The sequence below is a fragment of the Myxine glutinosa genome, chromosome 12 (assembly GCF_964187855.1).
Source record: "Myxine glutinosa chromosome 12, kmMyxGlut1.1, whole genome shotgun sequence".
Lineage (NCBI taxonomy): Eukaryota > Metazoa > Chordata > Myxini > Myxiniformes > Myxinidae > Myxine > Myxine glutinosa.
In genome coordinates, this window is record NC_136272.1 from 67,762,879 (window position 1) to 67,780,641 (window position 17,763).

The following is a 17,763-nucleotide window of genomic DNA, read 5'->3' on the forward strand; positions in this document are numbered from 1 at the left end:
TTCAGATTAAATACTCAATGTGCACAGCATGATGGATTAAATACTTACTGCGCACGGCATGATGGATTAAATACTCACTGTGCATGGCACGATGGATTAAAGAGGTCCACTGTATGGCTTCCTCTGGCTTTGCTGTAGCAAACTGAAACACAATACAAAAGCCTCAGCAGGTCAGGTGGACAGAAATACTATAAAGGTAAATAGATTCTAATAACTTATGTTGTGAAACAGCACAGTCCTGTCCATTTTGGTTTCCACAACAGCCAAAGGTTGGAAATCGTGAACATGTTCGTGTTTCTCAATGGAATAGTCACCAATGTCGCATATGTAACTAGTACTGACGGGTTGTTGTCTGAGTGAACATGACTCGAGTACCTGACCAACAACGAACAATTAAATACCATCTACATCATTATTGAGCTAAACAAAACAGAGGTGTGGCTTCTTTGTCAAGACTCAATGGCCTCAACTCAGTAAACACTTATTTTTGTATTTACGCATTTACTAAATAGCAAGGACCGTGATTCATCGTAACCTTTAAACCACCAGTGTGATTATAAATTCGAAAATAAAGTCGAACTTTGAGGAAGTCCCAAAGCGTGGTGTTTTGACCAAAATGGCAGTGGACCAAATTGAGATCCGATGACGTTAGTCAGAGTAAACCAGAAGACAACTTGGCATGAGGTAAGCACGGTCACATGACTTACTACCCTGGGCCTTTGTAAAAAAAAAAGAAAAAGAAAAAAAAAAGAAGACATATTTACACCAGCATGTGACGTTGAAGGATTGAAATTTGCAGGATGTCACGTGTAATCGTGACACGTGTGAGACCACGTTTTTGAGACCACGTTTTGGAGACCACGTTTTGGAGACCACGTTTTCTTTCCAGCACAATCCTAAGATCTCGCATATGGTGTGGACTCTAAGATGGTGTGGTCTCTAAGATGGTGTGGTCTCGAAGATGGTGTGGTCTCTAAGATGGTGTGGTCTCTAAGATGGTGTGGTCTCGAAGATGGTGTGGTTTCTAAGATGGTGTTGTTTCTAAGATGGTGTGGTCTCTAAGATGGTGTGGTCTCTAAGATGGTGTGGTCTCTAAGATGGTGTGGTCTCTAAGATGGTGTTGTTTCTAAGATGGTGTTGTTTCTAAGATGGTGTGGTCTCTAAGATGGTGTTGTTTCTAAGATGGTGTGGTCTCTAAGATGGTGTTGTTTCTAAGATGGTGTGGTCTCTAAGATGGTGTTGTTTCTAAGATGGTGTGGTCTCTAAGATGGTGTTGTTTCTAAGATGGTGTTGTTTCTGAGATGGTGTTGTTTCTAAGATGGTGTTGTTTCTAAGATGGTGTTGTTTCTAAGATGGTGTTGTTTCTAAAATGGTGTTGTTTCTAAGATGGTGTTGTTTCTAAGATGGTGTTGTTTCTAAGATGGTGTGGTCTCTAAAATGGTGTGGTTTCTAAGATGGTGTTGTTTCTAAAATGGTGTTGTTTCTAAGATGGTGTTGTTTCTAAGATGGTGTGGTTTCTAAGATGGTGTTGTTTCTAAGATGGTGTGGTCTCTAAAATGGTGTGGTTTCTAAGATGGTGTTGTTTCTAAAATGGTGTTGTTTCTGAGATGGTGTTGTTTCTGAGATGGTGTTGTTTCTGAGATGGTGTTGTTTCTGAGATGGTGTGGTTTCTAAGATGGTGTGGTTTCTAAGATGGTGTTGTTTCTAAGATGGTGTGGTTTCTAAGATGGTGTGGTTTCTAAGATGGTGTTGTTTCTGAGATGGTGTTGTTTCTGAGATGGTGTTGTTTCTAAGATGGTGTTGTTTCTGAGATGGTGTTGTTTCTGAGATGGTGTTGTTTCTAAGATGGTGTTGTTTCTGAGATGGTGTTGTTTCTAAGATGGTGTTGTTTCTAAGATGGTGTTGTTTCTGAGATGGTGTTGTTTCTAAGATGGTGTTGTTTCTAAGATGGTGTTGTTTCTGAGATGGTGTTGTTTCTGAGATGGTGTTGTTTCTGAGATGGTGTTGTTTCTGAGATGGTGTTGTTTCTAAGATGGTGTTGTTTCTAAGATGGTGTGGTTTCTGAGATGGTGTTGTTTCTAAGATGGTGTTGTTTCTGAGATGGTGTTGTTTCTGAGATGGTGTTGTTTCTGAGATGGTGTTGTTTCTAAGATGGTGTTGTTTCTAAGATGGTGTTGTTTCTGAGATGGTGTTGTTTCTAAGATGGTGTTGTTTCTAAGATGGTGTGGTTTCTAAGATGGTGTTGTTTCTAAGATGGTGTTGTTTCTAAGATAGTGTTGTTTCTAAGATGGTGTGGTTTCTAAGATGGTGTTGTTTCTAAGATGGTGTTGTTTCTAAGATGGTGTTGTTTCTAAGATAGTGTTGTTTCTAAGATGGTGTTGTTTCTAAGATGGTGTGGTTTCTAAGATGGTGTTGTTTCTAAGATGGTGTTGTTTCTAAGATGGTGTTGTTTCTAAGATGGTGTGGTTTCTAAGATGGTGTTGTTTCTAAGATGGTGTTGTTTCTAAGATGGTGTGGTTTCTAAGATGGTGTTGTTTCTAAGATGGTGTTGTTTCTAAGATGGTGTTGTTTCTAAGATGGTGTTGTTTCTAAGATGGTGTTGTTTCTAAGATGGTGTTGTTTCTAAGATGGTGTGGTTTCTAAGATGGTGTTGTTTCTAAGATGGTGTTGTTTCTAAGATGGTGTTGTTTCTAAGATGGTGTGGTTTCTAAGATGGTGTTGTTTCTAAGATGGTGTTGTTTCTAAGATGGTGTTGTTTCTAAGATGGTGTGGTTTCTAAGATGGTGTTGTTTCTAAGATGGTGTGGTTTCTAAGATGGTGTTGTTTCTAAGATGGTGTTGTTTCTAAGATGGTGTGGTTTCTAAGATGGTGTGGTTTCTAAGATAGTGTTGTTTCTAAGATGGTGTGGTTTCTAAGATGGTGTGGTTTCTAAGATGGTGTTGTTTCTAAGATGGTGTTGTTTCTAAGATGGTGTTGTTTCTAAGATGGTGTTGTTTCTAAGATGGTGTAGTTTCTAAGATGGTGTTGTTTCTAAGATGGTGTTGTTTCTAAGATGGTGTTGTTTCTAAGATGGTGTTGTTTCTAAGATGGTGTTGTTTCTAAGATGGTGTTGTTTCTAAGATGGTGTTGTTTCTAAGATGGTGTTGTTTCTAAGATGGTGTTGTTTCTAAGATGGTGTGATTTCTAAGATGGTGTGATTTCTAAGATGGTGTTGTTTCTAAGATGGTGTTGTTTCTAAGATGGTGTGATTTCTAAGATGGTGTTGTTTCTAAGATGGTGTTGTTTCTAAGATGGTGTTGTTTCTAAGATGGTGTGGTTTCTAAGATGGTGTGGTTTCTAAGATGGTGTGGTTTCTAAGATGGTGTTGTTTCTAAGATGGTGTGGTTTCTAAGATGGTGTTGTTTCTAAGATGGTGTTGTTTCTGAGATGGTGTTGTTTCTAAGATGGTGTTGTTTCTAAGATGGTGTTGTTTCTAAGATGGTGTTGTTTCTAAGATGGTGTTGTTTCTAAGATGGTGTTGTTTCTAAGATGGTGTTGTTTCTAAGATGGTGTTGTTTCTAAGATGGTGTTGTTTCTAAGATGGTGTGATTTCTAAGATGGTGTGATTTCTAAGATGGTGTTGTTTCTAAGATGGTGTTGTTTCTAAGATGGTGTGATTTCTAAGATGGTGTTGTTTCTAAGATGGTGTTGTTTCTAAGATGGTGTTGTTTCTAAGATGGTGTTGTTTCTAAGATGGTGTGGTTTCTAAGATGGTGTGGTTTCTAAGATGGTGTTGTTTCTAAGATGGTGTGGTTTCTAAGATGGTGTGGTTTCTAAGATGGTGTTGTTTCTAAGATGGTGTTGTTTCTAAGATGGTGTTGTTTCTAAGATGGTGTTGTTTCTAAGATGGTGTTGTTTCTAAGATGGTGTTGTTTCTAAGATGGTGTTGTTTCTAAGATGGTGTGGTTTCTAAGATGGTGTGGTTTCTAAGATGGTGTGATTTCTAAGATGGTGTTGTTTCTAAGATGGTGTTGTTTCTAAGATGGTGTTGTTTCTAAGATGGTGTTGTTTCTAAGATGGTGTTGTTTCTAAGATGGTGTTGTTTCTAAGATGGTGTTGTTTCTAAGATGGTGTGGTTTCTAAGATGGTGTGGTTTCTAAGATGGTGTTGTTTCTAAGATGGTGTTGTTTCTAAGATGGTGTGGTTTCTAAGATGGTGTTGTTTCTAAGATGGTGTTGTTTCTAAGATGGTGTTGTTTCTAAGATGGTGTTGTTTCTAAGATGGTGTTGTTTCTAAGATGGTGTGGTTTCTAAGATGGTGTGGTTTCTAAGATGGTGTTGTTTCTAAGATGGTGTTGTTTCTAAGATGGTGTTGTTTCTAAGATGGTGTTGTTTCTAAGATGGTGTTGTTTCTAAGATGGTGTTGTTTCTAAGATGGTGTTGTTTCTAAGATGGTGTGATTTCTAAGATTGTGTGATTTCTAAGATGGTGTTGTTTCTAAGATGGTGTTGTTTCTAAGATGGTGTTGTTTCTAAGATGGTGTTGTTTCTAAGATGGTGTTGTTTCTAAGATGGTGTTGTTTCTAAGATGGTGTTGTTTCTAAGATGGTGTGGTTTCTAAGATGGTGTGATTTCTAAGATGGTGTTGTTTCTAAGATGGTGTTGTTTCTAAGATGGTGTTGTTTCTAAGATGGTGTGGTTTCTAAGATGGTGTGGTTTCTAAGATGGTGTTGTTTCTAAGATGGTGTTGTTTCTAAGATGGTGTGATTTCTAAGATGGTGTTGTTTCTAAGATGGTGTTGTTTCTAAGATGGTGTTGTTTCTAAGATGGTGTTGTTTCTAAGATGGTGTTGTTTCTAAGATGGTGTTGTTTCTAAGATGGTGTGGTTTCTAAGATGGTGTGATTTCTAAGATGGTGTTGTTTCTAAGATGGTGTTGTTTCTAAGATGGTGTGGTTTCTAAGATGGTGTTGTTTCTAAGATGGTGTTGTTTCTAAGATGGTGTTGTTTCTAAGATGGTGTTGTTTCTAAGATGGCGTTGTTTCTAAGATGGTGTTGTTTCTAAGATGGTGTTGTTTCTAAGATGGTGTTGTTTCTAAGATGGTGTTGTTTCTAAGATGGTGTTGTTTCTAAGATGGTGTTGTTTCTAAGATGGTGTTGTTTCTAAGATGGTGTGGTTTCTAAGATGGTGTTGTTTCTAAGATGGTGTTGTTTCTAAGATGGTGTTGTTTCTAAGATGGTGTTGTTTCTAAGATGGTGTGGTTTCTAAGATGGTGTTGTTTCTAAGATGGTGTTGTTTCTAAGATGGTGTGGTTTCTAAGATGGTGTTGTTTCTAAGATGGTGTTGTTTCTGAGATGGTGTTGTTTCTAAGATGGTGTTGTTTCTAAGATGGTGTTGTTTCTGAGATGGTGTTGTTTCTAAGATGGTGTTGTTTCTAAGATGGTGTTGTTTCTGAGATGGTGTTGTTTCTAAGATGGTGTGGTTTCTAAGATGGTGTTGTTTCTAAGATGGTGTGGTTTCTAAGATGGTGTTGTTTCTAAGATGGTGTTGTTTCTAAGATGGTGTTGTTTCTAAGATGGTGTGGTTTCTAAGATGGTGTTGTTTCTAAGATGGTGTTGTTTCGAAGATGGTGTTGTTTCTAAGATGGTGTTGTTTCTAAGATGGTGTTGTTTCTGAGATGGTGTTGTTTCTAAGATGGTGTTGTTTCTAAGATGGTGTGGTTTCTAAGATGGTGTGGTTTCTAAGATGGTGTTGTTTCTAAGATGGTGTTGTTTCTAAGATGGTGTTGTTTCTAAGATGGTGTTGTTTCTAAGATGGTGTTGTTTCTAAGATGGTGTTGTTTCTAAGATGGTGTTGTTTCTAAGATGGTGTTGTTTCTGAGATGGTGTTGTTTCTAAGATGGTGTTGTTTCTGAGATGGTGTTGTTTCTAAGATGGTGTTGTTTCTAAGATGGTGTTGTTTCTAAGATGGTGTTCTTTCTAAGATGGTGTGGTTTCTAAGATGGTGTTGTTTCTAAGATGGTGTTGTTTCTAAGATGGTGTTGTTTCTGAGACGGTGTTGTTTCTGAGACGGTGTTGTTTCTAAGACGGTGTTGTTTCGAAGATGGTATGGTCTCTAAAATGGTATGGTCTCTAAAATGGTATGGTCTCTAAAATGGTATGGTCTCTAAAATGGTGTTGTTTCGAAGATGGTGTGGTCTCTAAAATGGTATGGTCTCTAAAATGGTGTGGTCTCTAAAATGGTATGGTCTCTAAAATGGTGTGGTCTCTAAAATGGTGTGGTCTCTAAAATGGTATGGTCTCTAAAATGGTGTGGTCTCTAAAATGGTATGGTCTGTAAAATGGTGTGGTCTCTAAAATGGTGTGGTCTCTAAACTGGTATGGTCTCTAAAATGGTATGGTCTCTAAAATGGTATGGTCTCTAAAATAGTGTGGTCTCTAAAATGGTGTGATCTCTAAACTGGTATGGTCTCTAAAATGGTATGGTCTCTAAGATGGTGTTGTTTCTAAGATGGTGTTGTTTCTAAGATGGTGTGGTCTCGAAGATGGTGTGGTTTCTAAGATGGTGTGGTCTCTAAGATGGTGTTGTTTCTAAGATGGTGTGGTCTCGAAGATGGTGTTGTTTCTGAGATGGTGTTGTTTCTAAGATGGTGTTGTTTCTAAGATGGTGTTGTTTCTGAGATGGTGTTGTTTCTAAGATGGTGTTGTTTCTAAGATGGTGTTGTTTCTGAGATGGTGTTGTTTCTAATATGGTGTTGTTTCTGAGATGGTGTTGTTTCTAAGATGGTGTTGTTTCTAAGATGGTGTGGTTTCTAAGATGGTGTTGTTTCTAAGATGGTGTTGTTTCTAAGATGGTGTTGTTTCTGAGATGGTGTTGTTTCTAAGATGGTGTGGTTTCTAAGATGGTGTTGTTTCTAAGATGGTGTTGTTTCTAAGATGGTGTTGTTTCTAAGATGGTGTTGTTTCTGAGATGGTGTTGTTTCTAAGATGGTGTTGTTTCTAAGATGGTGTTGTTTCTAAGATGGTGTTGTTTCTAAGATGGTGTTGTTTCTAAGATGGTGTTGTTTCTAAGATGGGGTTGTTTCTAAGATGGTGTTGTTTCTAAGATGGTGTGGTTTCTAAGATGGTGTGGTCTCTAAGATGGTGTTGTTTCTAAGATGGTGTGGTCTCGAAGATGGTGTGGTTTCTAAGATGGTGTGGTCTCTAAGATGGTGTTGTTTCTAAGATGGTGTGGTCTCGAAGATGGTGTTGTTTCTAAGATGGTATGGTCTCTAAAATGGTATGGTCTCTAAGATGGTGTTGTTTCTAAGATGGTGTTGTTTCTAAGATGGTGTGGTCTCGAAGATGGTGTGGTTTCTAAGATGGTGTGGTCTCTAAGATGGTGTGGTCTCGAAGATGGTGTGGTTTCTAAGATGGTGTGGTCTCGAAGATGGTGTGGTTTCTAAGATGGTGTGGTCTCTAAGATGGTGTTGTTTCTAAGATGGTGTTGTTTCTAAGATGGTGTTGTTTCTGAGATGGTGTTGTTTCTAAGATGGTGTTGTTTCTAAGATGGTGTTGTTTCTAAGATGGTGTTGTTTCTAAGATGGTGTTGTTTCTAAGATGGTGTGGTTTCTAAGATGGTGTTGTTTCTAAGATGGTGTTGTTTCTAAGATGGTGTGGTCTCTAAGATGGTGTTGTTTCTAAGATGGTGTTGTTTCTAAGATGGTGTTGTTTCTAAGATGGTGTTGTTTCTAAGATTGTGTTGTTTCTAAGATGGGGTTGTTTCTAAGATGGTGTTGTTTCTAAGATGGTGTAGTTTCTAAGATGGTGTTGTTTCTAAGATAGTGTTGTTTCTAAGATGGTGTTGTTTCTAAGATGGTGTGGTTTCTAAGATGGTGTTGTTTCTAAGATGGTGTTGTTTCTAAGATGGTGTTGTTTCTAAAATGGTGTTGTTTCTAAGATGGTGTTGTTTCGAAGATGGTGTTGTTTCTAAGATGGTGTTGTTTCTAAGATGGTGTTGTTTCTAAGATGGTGTGGTTTCTAAAATGGTGTTGTTTCTAAGATGGTGTTGTTTCTAAGATGGTGTTGTTTCTAAGATGGTGTTGTTTCTGAGATGGTGTTGTTTTTAAGATGGTGTAGTTTCTAAGATGGTGTTGTTTCTAAGATAGTGTTGTTTCTAAGATGGTGTTGTTTCTAAGATGGTGTGGTTTCTAAAATGGTGTTGTTTCTAAGATGGTGTTGTTTCTAAGATGGTGTTGTTTCTAAGATGGTGTTGTTTCTAAGATGGTGTTGTTTCGAAGATGGTGTTGTTTCTAAGATGGTGTTGTTTCTAAGATGGTGTTGTTTCTAAAATGGTGTTGTTTCTAAGATGGTGTTGTTTCTAAGATGGTGTTGTTTCTAAAATGGTGTTGTTTCTGAGATGGTGTTGTTTCTAAAATGGTGTTGTTTCTAAGATGGTGTTGTTTCTAAGATGGTGTTGCTTCTAAAATGGTGTTGTTTCTGAGATGGTGTTGTTTCTAAGATGGTGTTGTTTCTAAGATGGTGTTGTTTCTAAGATGGTGTTGTTTCTAAGATGGTGTTGTTTCTAAGATGGTGTTGTTTCTAAGATGGTGTTGTTTCTAAGATGGTGTTGTTTCTAAGATGGTGTTGTTTCTAAAATGGTGTTGTTTCTAAGATGGTGTTGTTTCTAAAATGGTGTTGTTTCTGAGATGGTGTTGTTTCTAAGATGGTGTTGTTTCTAAGATGGTGTAGTTTCTAAAATGGTGTTGTTTCTGAGATGGTGTTGTTTCTAAGATGGTGTTGTTTCTAAAATGGTGTTGTTTCTAAGATGGTGTTGTTTCTAAGATGGTGTTGTTTCTAAAATGGTGTTGTTTCTGAGATGGTGTTGTTTCTAAGATGGTGTTGTTTCTAAGATGGTGTTGTTTCTAAGATGGTGTTGTTTCTAAGATGGTGTAGTTTCTAAGATGGTGTTGTTTTTCTAAGATGGTGTTGTTTCTAAGATGGTGTTGTTTCTAAGATGGTGTGGTTTCTAAGATGGTGTTGTTTCTAAAATGGTGTTGTTTCTAAGATGGTGTTGTTTCTAAGATGGTGTTGTTTCTAAAATGGTGTTGTTTCTGAGATGGTGTTGTTTCTAAGATGGTGTTGTTTCTAAGATGGTGTTGTTTCTAAGATGGTGTTGTTTCTGAGATGGTGTTGTTTCTAAGATGGTGTTGTTTCTAAGATGGTGTGGTTTCTAAGATGGTGTGGTTTCTAAGATGGTGTTGTTTCTGAGATGGTGTTGTTTCTAAGATGGTGTTGTTTCTAAGATGGTGTGGTTTCTAAGATGGTGTTGTTTCTAAGATGGTGTGGTTTCTAAGATGGTGTGGTTTCTAAGATGGTGTTGTTTCTAAGATGGTGTTGTTTCTGAGATGGTGTGGTTTCTAAGATGGTGTTGTTTCTAAGATGGTGTTGTTTCTAAGATGGTGTGGTTTCTAAGATGGTGTTGTTTCTAAGATGGTGTTGTTTCTGAGATGGTGTTGTTTCTAAGATGGTGTTGTTTCTAAGATGGTGTGGTTTCTAAGATGGTGTTGTTTCTAAGATGGTGTTGTTTCTAAGATGGTGTTGTTTCTGAGATGGTGTTGTTTCTAAGATGGTGTTGTTTCGAAGATGGTGTTGTTTCTAAGATGGTGTTGTTTCTGAGATGGTGTTGTTTCTAAGATGGTGTTGTTTCTGAGATGGTGTTGTTTCTAAGATGGTGTTGTTTCTACGATGGTGTGGTTTCTAAGATGGTGTTGTTTCTGAGATGGTGTTGTTTCTAAGATGGTGTTGTTTCTAAGATGGTGTGGTTTCTAAGATGGTGTTGTTTCTGAGATGGTGTTGTTTCTAAGATGGTGTTGTTTCTAAGATGGTGTGGTTTCTAAGATGGTGTTGTTTCTGAGATGGTGTTGTTTCTAAGATGGTGTTGTTTCTAAGATGGTGTGGTTTCTAAGATGGTGTTGTTTCTGAGATGGTGTTGTTTCTAAGATGGTGTTGTTTCTAAGATGGTGTTATTTCTAAGATGGTGTTGTTTCTAAGATGGTGTTGTTTCTAAGATGGTGTTGTTTCTAAGATGGTGTTGTTTCTAAGATGGTGTTGTTTCTAAGATGGTGTTGTTTCTAAGATGGTGTTGTTTCTGAGATGGTGTTGTTTCTAAGATGGTGTTGTTTCTAAGATGGTGTGGTTTCTAAGATGGTGTTGTTTCTAAGATGGTGTTGTTTCTGAGATGGTGTTGTTTCTAAGATGGTGTTGTTTCTAAGATGGTGTTGTTTCTAAGATGGTGTTGTTTCTAAGATGGTGTTGTTTCTAAGATGGTGTTGTTTCTAAGATGGTGTTGTTTCTAAGATGGTGTTGTTTCTAAGATGGTGTTGTTTCTAAAATGGTGTTGTTTCTAAGATGGTGTTGTTTCTAAGATGGTGTTGTTTCTAAGATGGTGTTGTTTCTAAGATGGTGTTGTTTCTAAAATGGTGTTGTTTCTAAGATGGTGTTGTTTCTAAGATGGTGTTGTTTCTAAGATCGTGTTGTTTCTAAGATGGTGTTGTTTCTGAGATGGTGTTGTTTCTAAGATGGTGTTGTTTCTACGATGGTGTTGTTTCTAAGATGGTGTGGTTTCTAAGATGGTGTTGTTTCTGAGATGGTGTTGTTTCTAAGATGGTGTTGTTTCTAAGATGGTGTTGTTTCTAAGATGGTGTTGTTTCTAAGATGGTGTTGTTTCTAAGATGGTGTTGTTTCTAAGATGGTGTTGTTTCTAAGATGGTGTTGTTTCTAAGATGGTGTTGTTTCTAAGATGGTGTTGTTTCTAAGATGGTGTTGTTTCTAAGATGGTGTTGTTTCTGAGATGGTGTTGTTTCTAAGATGGTGTTGTTTCTAAGATGGTGTTGTTTCTAAGATGGTGTTGTTTCTAAGATGGTGTTGTTTCTGAGATGGTGTTGTTTCTAAGATGGTGTTGTTTCTAAAATGGTGTTGTTTCTAAGATGGTGTTGTTTCTAAGATGGTGTTGTTTCTAAGATGGTGTTGTTTCTAAGATGGTGTTGTTTCTAAAATGGTGTTGTTTCTAAGATGGTGTTGTTTCTAAGATGGTGTTGTTTCTAAGATGGTGTTGTTTCTAAGATGGTGTAGTTTCTAAGATGGTGTTGTTTCTAAGATGGGGTTGTTTCTAAGATGGTGTTGTTTCTGAGATGGTGTTGTTTCTAAGATGGTGTTGTTTCTAAGATGGTGTTGTTTCGAAGATGGTGTTGTTTCGAAGATGGTGTTGTTTCTAAGATGGGGTTGTTTCTAAGATGGTGTTGTTTCTAAGATGGGGTTGTTTCTAAGATGGGGTTGTTTCTAAGATGGTGTTGTTTCTGAGATGGTGTTGTTTCTAAGATGGTGTTGTTTCTAAGATGGGGTTGTTTCTAAGATGGTGTTGTTTCTGAGATGGTGTTGTTTCTGAGATGGTGTTGTTTCTAAGATGGGGTTGTTTCTAAGATGGTGTTGTTTCTGAGATGGTGTTGTTTCTAAGATGGGGTTGTTTCTAAGATGGGGTTGTTTCTAAGATGGGGTTGTTTCTAAGATGGGGTTGTTTCTAAGATGGGGTTGTTTCTAAGATGGGGTTGTTTCTAAGATGGGGTTGTTTCTAAGATGGTGTTGTTTCTAAGATGGTGTTGTTTCTAAGATGGGGTTGTTTCTAAGATGGTGTTGTTTCTGAGATGGTGTTGTTTCTAAGATGGTGTTGTTTCTAAGATGGGGTTGTTTCTAAGATGGTGTTGTTTCTGAGATGGTGTTGTTTCTGAGATGGTGTTGTTTCTAAGATGGTGTTGTTTCGAAGATGGTGTTGTTTCTAAGATGGTGTTGTTTCTGAGATGGTGTTGTTTCTAAGATGGTGTTGTTTCTAAGATGGTGTTGTTTCTAAGATGGTGTAGTTTCTAAGATGGTGTTGTTTCTAAGATGGTGTTGTTTCTAAGATGGTGTTGTTTCTGAGATGGTGTTGTTTCTAAGATGGTGTTGTTTCTAAGATGGTGTTGTTTCTAAGATGGTGTTGTTTCTAAGATGGTGTTGTTTCTAAGATGGTGTTGTTTCTAAGATGGTGTGGTCTCGAAGATGGTGTGGTTTCTAAGATGGTGTGGTCTCTAAGATGGTGTTGTTTCTAAGATGGTGTTGTTTCTAAGATGGTGTTGTTTCTAAGATGGTGTTGTTTCTGAGATGGTGTTGTTTCTAAGATGGTGTTGTTTCTAAAATGGTGTTGTTTCTAAGATGGTGTTGTTTCTAAGATGGTGTTGTTTCTAAGATGGTGTTGTTTCTAAGATGGTGTTGTTTCTAAAATGGTGTTGTTTCTAAGATGGTGTTGTTTCTAAGATGGTGTTGTTTCTAAGATGGTGTTGTTTCTAAGATGGTGTAGTTTCTAAGATGGTGTTGTTTCTAAGATGGGGTTGTTTCTAAGATGGTGTTGTTTCTAAGATGGTGTTGTTTCTGAGATGGTGTTGTTTCTAAGATGGTGTTGTTTCTAAGATGGTGTTGTTTCTAAGATGGTGTTGTTTCTAAGATGGTGTTGTTTCTAAGATGGTGTTGTTTCTAAGATGGTGTTGTTTCTAAGATGGTGTGGTCTCGAAGATGGTGTGGTTTCTAAGATGGTGTGGTCTCTAAGATGGTGTTGTTTCTAAGATGGTGTTGTTTCTAAGATGGTGTTGTTTCTAAGATGGTGTTGTTTCTAAGATGGTGTTGTTTCTAAGATGGTGTGGTCTCTAAGATGGTGTTGTTTCTAAGATGGTGTTGTTTCTAAGATGGTGTTGTTTCTAAGATGGTGTGGTCTCGAAGATGGTGTGGTTTCTAAGATGGTGTGGTCTCTAAGATGGTGTTGTTTCTAAGATGGTGTTGTTTCTAAGATGGTGTTGTTTCTAAGATGGTGTTGTTTCTCAGATGGTGTTGTTTCTAAGATGGTGTGGTCTCGAAGATGGTGTGGTCTCTTCGATGGTGTTGTTTCTAAGATGGTGTTGTTTCTGAGATGGTGTTGTTTCTAAGATGGTGTTGTTTCTAAGATGGTGTTGTTTCTAAGATGGTGTTGTTTCTAAGATGGTGTGGTTTCTAAGATGGTGTGGTTTCTAAGATGGTGTTGTTTCTAAGATGGTGTGGTTTCTAAGATGGTGTTGTTTCTAAGATGGTGTGGTTTCTAAGATGGTGTTGTTTCTAAGATGGTGTTGTTTCTAAGATGGTGTTGTTTCTAAGATGGTGTTGTTTCTAAGATGGTGTGGTTTCTAAGATGGTGTGGTTTCTAAGATGGTGTGGTTTCTAAGATGGTGTTGTTTCTAAGATGGTGTTGTTTCTAAGATGGTGTTGTTTCTAAGATGGTGTTGTTTCTAAGATGGTGTGGTCTCTAAGATGGTGTTGTTTCTAAGATGGTGTGGTCTCGAAGATGGTGTGGTTTCTAAGATGGTGTGGTCTGTAAGATGGTGTTGTTTCTAAGATGGTGTTGTTTCTGAGATGGTGTTGTTTCTAAGATGGTGTTGTTTCTAAGATGGTGTTGTTTCTAAGATGGTGTTGTTTCTAAGATGGTGTGGTTTCTAAGATGGTGTTGTTTCTAAGATGGTGTTGTTTCTAAGATGGTGTGGTTTCTAAGATGGTGTTGTTTCTAAGATGGTGTTGTTTCTAAGATGGTGTTGTTTCTAAGATGGTGTTGTTTCTAAGATGGTGTGGTTTCTAAGATGGTGTGGTTTCTAAGATGGTGTTGTTTCTAAGATGGTGTTGTTTCTAAGATGGTGTTGTTTCTAAGATGGTGTTGTTTCTAAGATGGTGTTGTTTCTAAGATGGTGTGGTCTCTAAGATGGTGTTGTTTCTAAGATGGTGTTGTTTCTGAGATGGTGTTGTTTCTAAGATGGTGTTGTTTCTAAGATGGTGTTGTTTCTAAGATGGTGTTGTTTCTAAGATGGTGTTGTTTCTAAAATGGTGTTGTTTCTAAGATGGTGTGGTCTCGAAGATGGTGTGGTTTCTAAGATGGTGTGGTCTCTAAGATGGTGTTGTTTCTAAGATGGTGTTGTTTCTAAGATGGTGTTGTTTCTAAGATGGTGTGGTTTCTAAGATGGTGTGGTTTCTAAGACGGTGTTGTTTCTAAGATGGTGTTGTTTCTAAGATGGTGTTGTTTCTAAGATGGTGTTGTTTCTCTAGATGGTGTTGTTTCTAAGATGGTGTTGTTTCTAAGATGGTGTAGTCTCGAAGATGGTGTTGTTTCTAAGATGGTGTTGTTTCTCTAGATGGTGTTGTTTCTAAGATGGTGTTGTTTCTCTAGATGGTGTTGTTTCTAAGATGGTGTTGTTTCTAAGATGGTGTTGTTTCTAAGATGGTGTTGTTTCTAAGATGGTGTGGTTTCTAAGATGGTGTGGTTTCTAAGACGGTGTTGTTTCTAAGATGGTGTTGTTTCTAAGATGGTGTTGTTTCTAAGATGGTGTTGTTTCTCTAGATGGTGTTGTTTCTAAGATGGTGTTGTTTCTAAGATGGTGTGGTCTCTAAGATTGTGTTGTTTCTAAGATGGTGTTGTTTCTGAGATGGTGTTGTTTCTAAGATGGTGTTGTTTCTAAGATGGTGTTGTTTCTAAGATGGTGTTGTTTCTAAGATGGTGTTGTTTCTAAAATGGTGTTGTTTCTAAGATGGTGTGGTCTCGAAGATGGTGTGGTTTCTAAGATGGTGTGGTCTCTAAGATGGTGTTGTTTCTAAGATGGTGTTGTTTCTAAGATGGTGTTGTTTCTAAGATGGTGTGGTTTCTAAGATGGTGTGGTTTCTAAGACGGTGTTGTTTCTAAGATGGTGTTGTTTCTAAGATGGTGTTGTTTCTAAGATGGTGTTGTTTCTCTAGATGGTGTTGTTTCTAAGATGGTGTTGTTTCTGAGATGGTGTGGTTTCTAAGATGGTGTAGTCTCTAAGATGGTGTTGTTTCTGAGATGGTGTGGTTTCTAAGATGGTGTTGTTTCTAAGATGGTGTTGTTTCTAAGATGGTGTTGTTTCTAAGATGGTGTGGTCTCTAAGATGGTGTGGTCTCTAAGATGGTGTTGTTTTTAAGATGGTGTTGTTTCTAAGATGGTGTTGTTTCTAAGATGGTGTGGTCTCTAAGATGGTGTGGTCTCTAAGATGGTGTGGTCTCTAAGATGGTGTGGTCTCTAAGATGGTGTGGTCTCTAAGATGGTGTGGTCTCTAAAATGGTATGGTCTCTAAAATGGTATGGTCTCTAAGATGGTGTTGTTTCTGAGATGGTGTGGTCTCGAAGATGGTGTGGTCTCGAAGATGGTGTGGTCTCTAAAATGGTGTTGTTTCTAAGATGGTGTTGTTTCTAAGATGGTATATGGTATATGGTAGATCATGGTAGATCATGTTTCCAAGGCAAGGTTTTTTGAGTAGGCCGAATCAAAAGACCCCTGTGAGGTGATGTTGGGCTGAGCAAGGGTAAAACCTTTCATGAAGGTAAGCCGTTATTTATCTTCAAAAGGAGTGTTTATATTTATCCAAACACCCAGTTTTCATTCCAGCACTCCTTTGGCGTCGCCTTAGTATGCTTGCAGAGTGTGGGTCCACGAGGTTGCATGGTTTTGGACTTATGGAGGAGACACACTGACAGACTGACAAACATTGTATTTTTTCCAAATATATAGAAAGCAAATCATTATTATCACGTCTACATTCATAAAACAAGAGAGTTCCTAGAACACCTTAGCCCACGCAGTCTTCAAGTATATAATTAAATTGAAATTAAATAATGATTTGAAAGGTGGTATGGAAAATTCCGGACGTTTACCTCTGTTGATGTTGTCTTATACACCACCTATGTAACATGTCCAAGTACTGAAAAACTGGAAATTTAAAAACAACATACAGCATGATATCTTAAAATGTTAACGACGGATTCAGACAAAACTTGCTGGACAAGTTGGGAGTGTGACATGGACAAATTGATTTCATTTTGGTGAAGATCCAGATCTGAATTTAGATTCAAGAATTTTTTAAGTGATTCTTCACCATTGAGAGATCGAGCTAAGAACAATATATAACAGGATATCTCAAAAGGTTATGGACAGATTCAGACAAAGCTAGCTTGATGAGTTGGGAAGGGGACAAGAACAAGCCGGTTAGATTTTGGTTCAGGTCCGAATCCAGATACGGCCTATTCAGCCTGACGGAGGTATGCGCTCCACTGAGTGTCGGTCTAGTTCAGAGGTGTTTTATATTCTGCACATTTGCCTCATTTGGATTTATGTCCCTCATAATCATGACTTATAATTTTATAACATAACCCAGTTTTAGGACTGGTAGAGAAGCTAACTGAGAAGGAGGTTGAGGAAGCGATAAAAGCAACGAAGAGTAGAAAAGCGGGAGGGCCGACAGGAGTTGTGGGAGATATGTTGAAGGCAGCAGGAAGTTGGGGTGTGAAGAGAATGACAGAGATCTGTAATCTGGTGGTGAAAGAAGGCCGCATTCTAGTGGATTGGGAACTGAGTACCCTCGTCCCTCTATACAAGGGGAAAGGTGACCCTCTGGACTGTGGCTTGTATCGAGCGATAAAGTTATTGGAGCATGGAATGAAGGTTTTGGAAAGGGTGTTGGAGAGGAGGAAAAGGAAAAAGTGAAGATCGACAAAATGCAGTTTGGATTTATGCCAGGAAGAGGAATGGCAGACGCGCTATTTATTGTAAGGCAGTTGCAGGAGAAGTACATGGAGAAGAGGAAGAAGTTGTTTCTTGGGTTTGTTGATCTGGAGAAAGCATTCGATAGGGTTCCACGTGAAGTTGTGACTTGGGTATTGAGGAAGTTAGGAGTGGAGGAATGGTTGATCAGAGTAGTAATGGCAATGTACGAGAGAGCATGCACAGCTGTAAGGACAAAGCACGGGAACAGTGGTGAGTTTGAGGTGAAGGTGGGAGTGCATCAGGGGTCGGTACTAAGTCCACTACTATTTGTAGCTGTGATGGAGGTGCTGGCTTGGAACGTAAAGGAGGGTTTACCATGGGAGTTGTTGTATGCAGATGATCTGGTGTTGATTGCAGAAAGTATGGATGGACTGAAGGAGAAGATGAACAAGTGGAAGGAATGTATGGAGACAAAAGGTCTGAAGGTGAATATCGGAAAGACGAAGGTGATGGCAAGTGGTAAAGCATGTGGTGAGGTGGAAAGACCTGGTAAGTGGCCATGTGCTGTGTGCAGGAAGGGTGTCGGAGTGAACTCCATTCAATGTACAATGTGCGCTGAGTGGCTTCATCAAAAATGTAGTGATCTGAGAGGGTCATTAACCAGTGTGGCAGCTACATTCAAATGTAAGGTGTGCACAGAGGGAGCTGCAGATGGAGGAAATGTTGAGTTGGATCTTGGAGATGGCATGAAGCTGGAAGGTGTGAAAACATTTTGCTACCTCGGAGACATGCTGAATGGAGAAGGTGGATCAGACTCGGCAACTGTTGCTGGAGTGAGATGTGCATGGAAGAAGTTTCGGGAACTGAGTGGCGTGCTGATGAGGAGGGGAGTGTCGTTGAAGCTGAAGGGAAAGGTGTATGCTGCATGTGTGACAAGTGTTATGATTTATGGGAACAAGACATGGGTAATGAACGTAGAGCAGCAACGAAGGCTGGAAAGGGTGGAAATGCGAATGGTTCGGCGAATATGTACAAGTAAAAATTTGAGAATTTGTGCTTATACAAAATGTTGGAAGCATTTCGTGTTAAAAGTGGTTAAACAAGTTTTTTAGGATAATTCGAGGGTGCTGAATTCAAAAATGCTGTTTAACCGGTTCAATTTTGGAGTCTTAACCTTCAAATTGTAAAAAACAAAATGCCCGCCATTTTCAG

General features: G+C 38.5%; 1 protein-coding gene across 2 annotated transcripts in view; it reads right to left on the reverse strand.

The window, feature by feature from the left end:
• The window catches only part of SKAP2 (src kinase associated phosphoprotein 2), a 308,716-nt gene that overhangs the window by 69,422 nt on the left and 221,531 nt on the right, over positions 1-17,763 (reverse strand). For both annotated transcript variants that reach the window (XM_078766927.1, XM_078766928.1), the window contains exon 8: positions 79-142. In XM_078766927.1, coding sequence (XP_078623053.1) covers positions 79-142 — 64 coding nt within the window. The remainder of the gene's footprint in view (positions 1-78; positions 143-17,763) is intronic.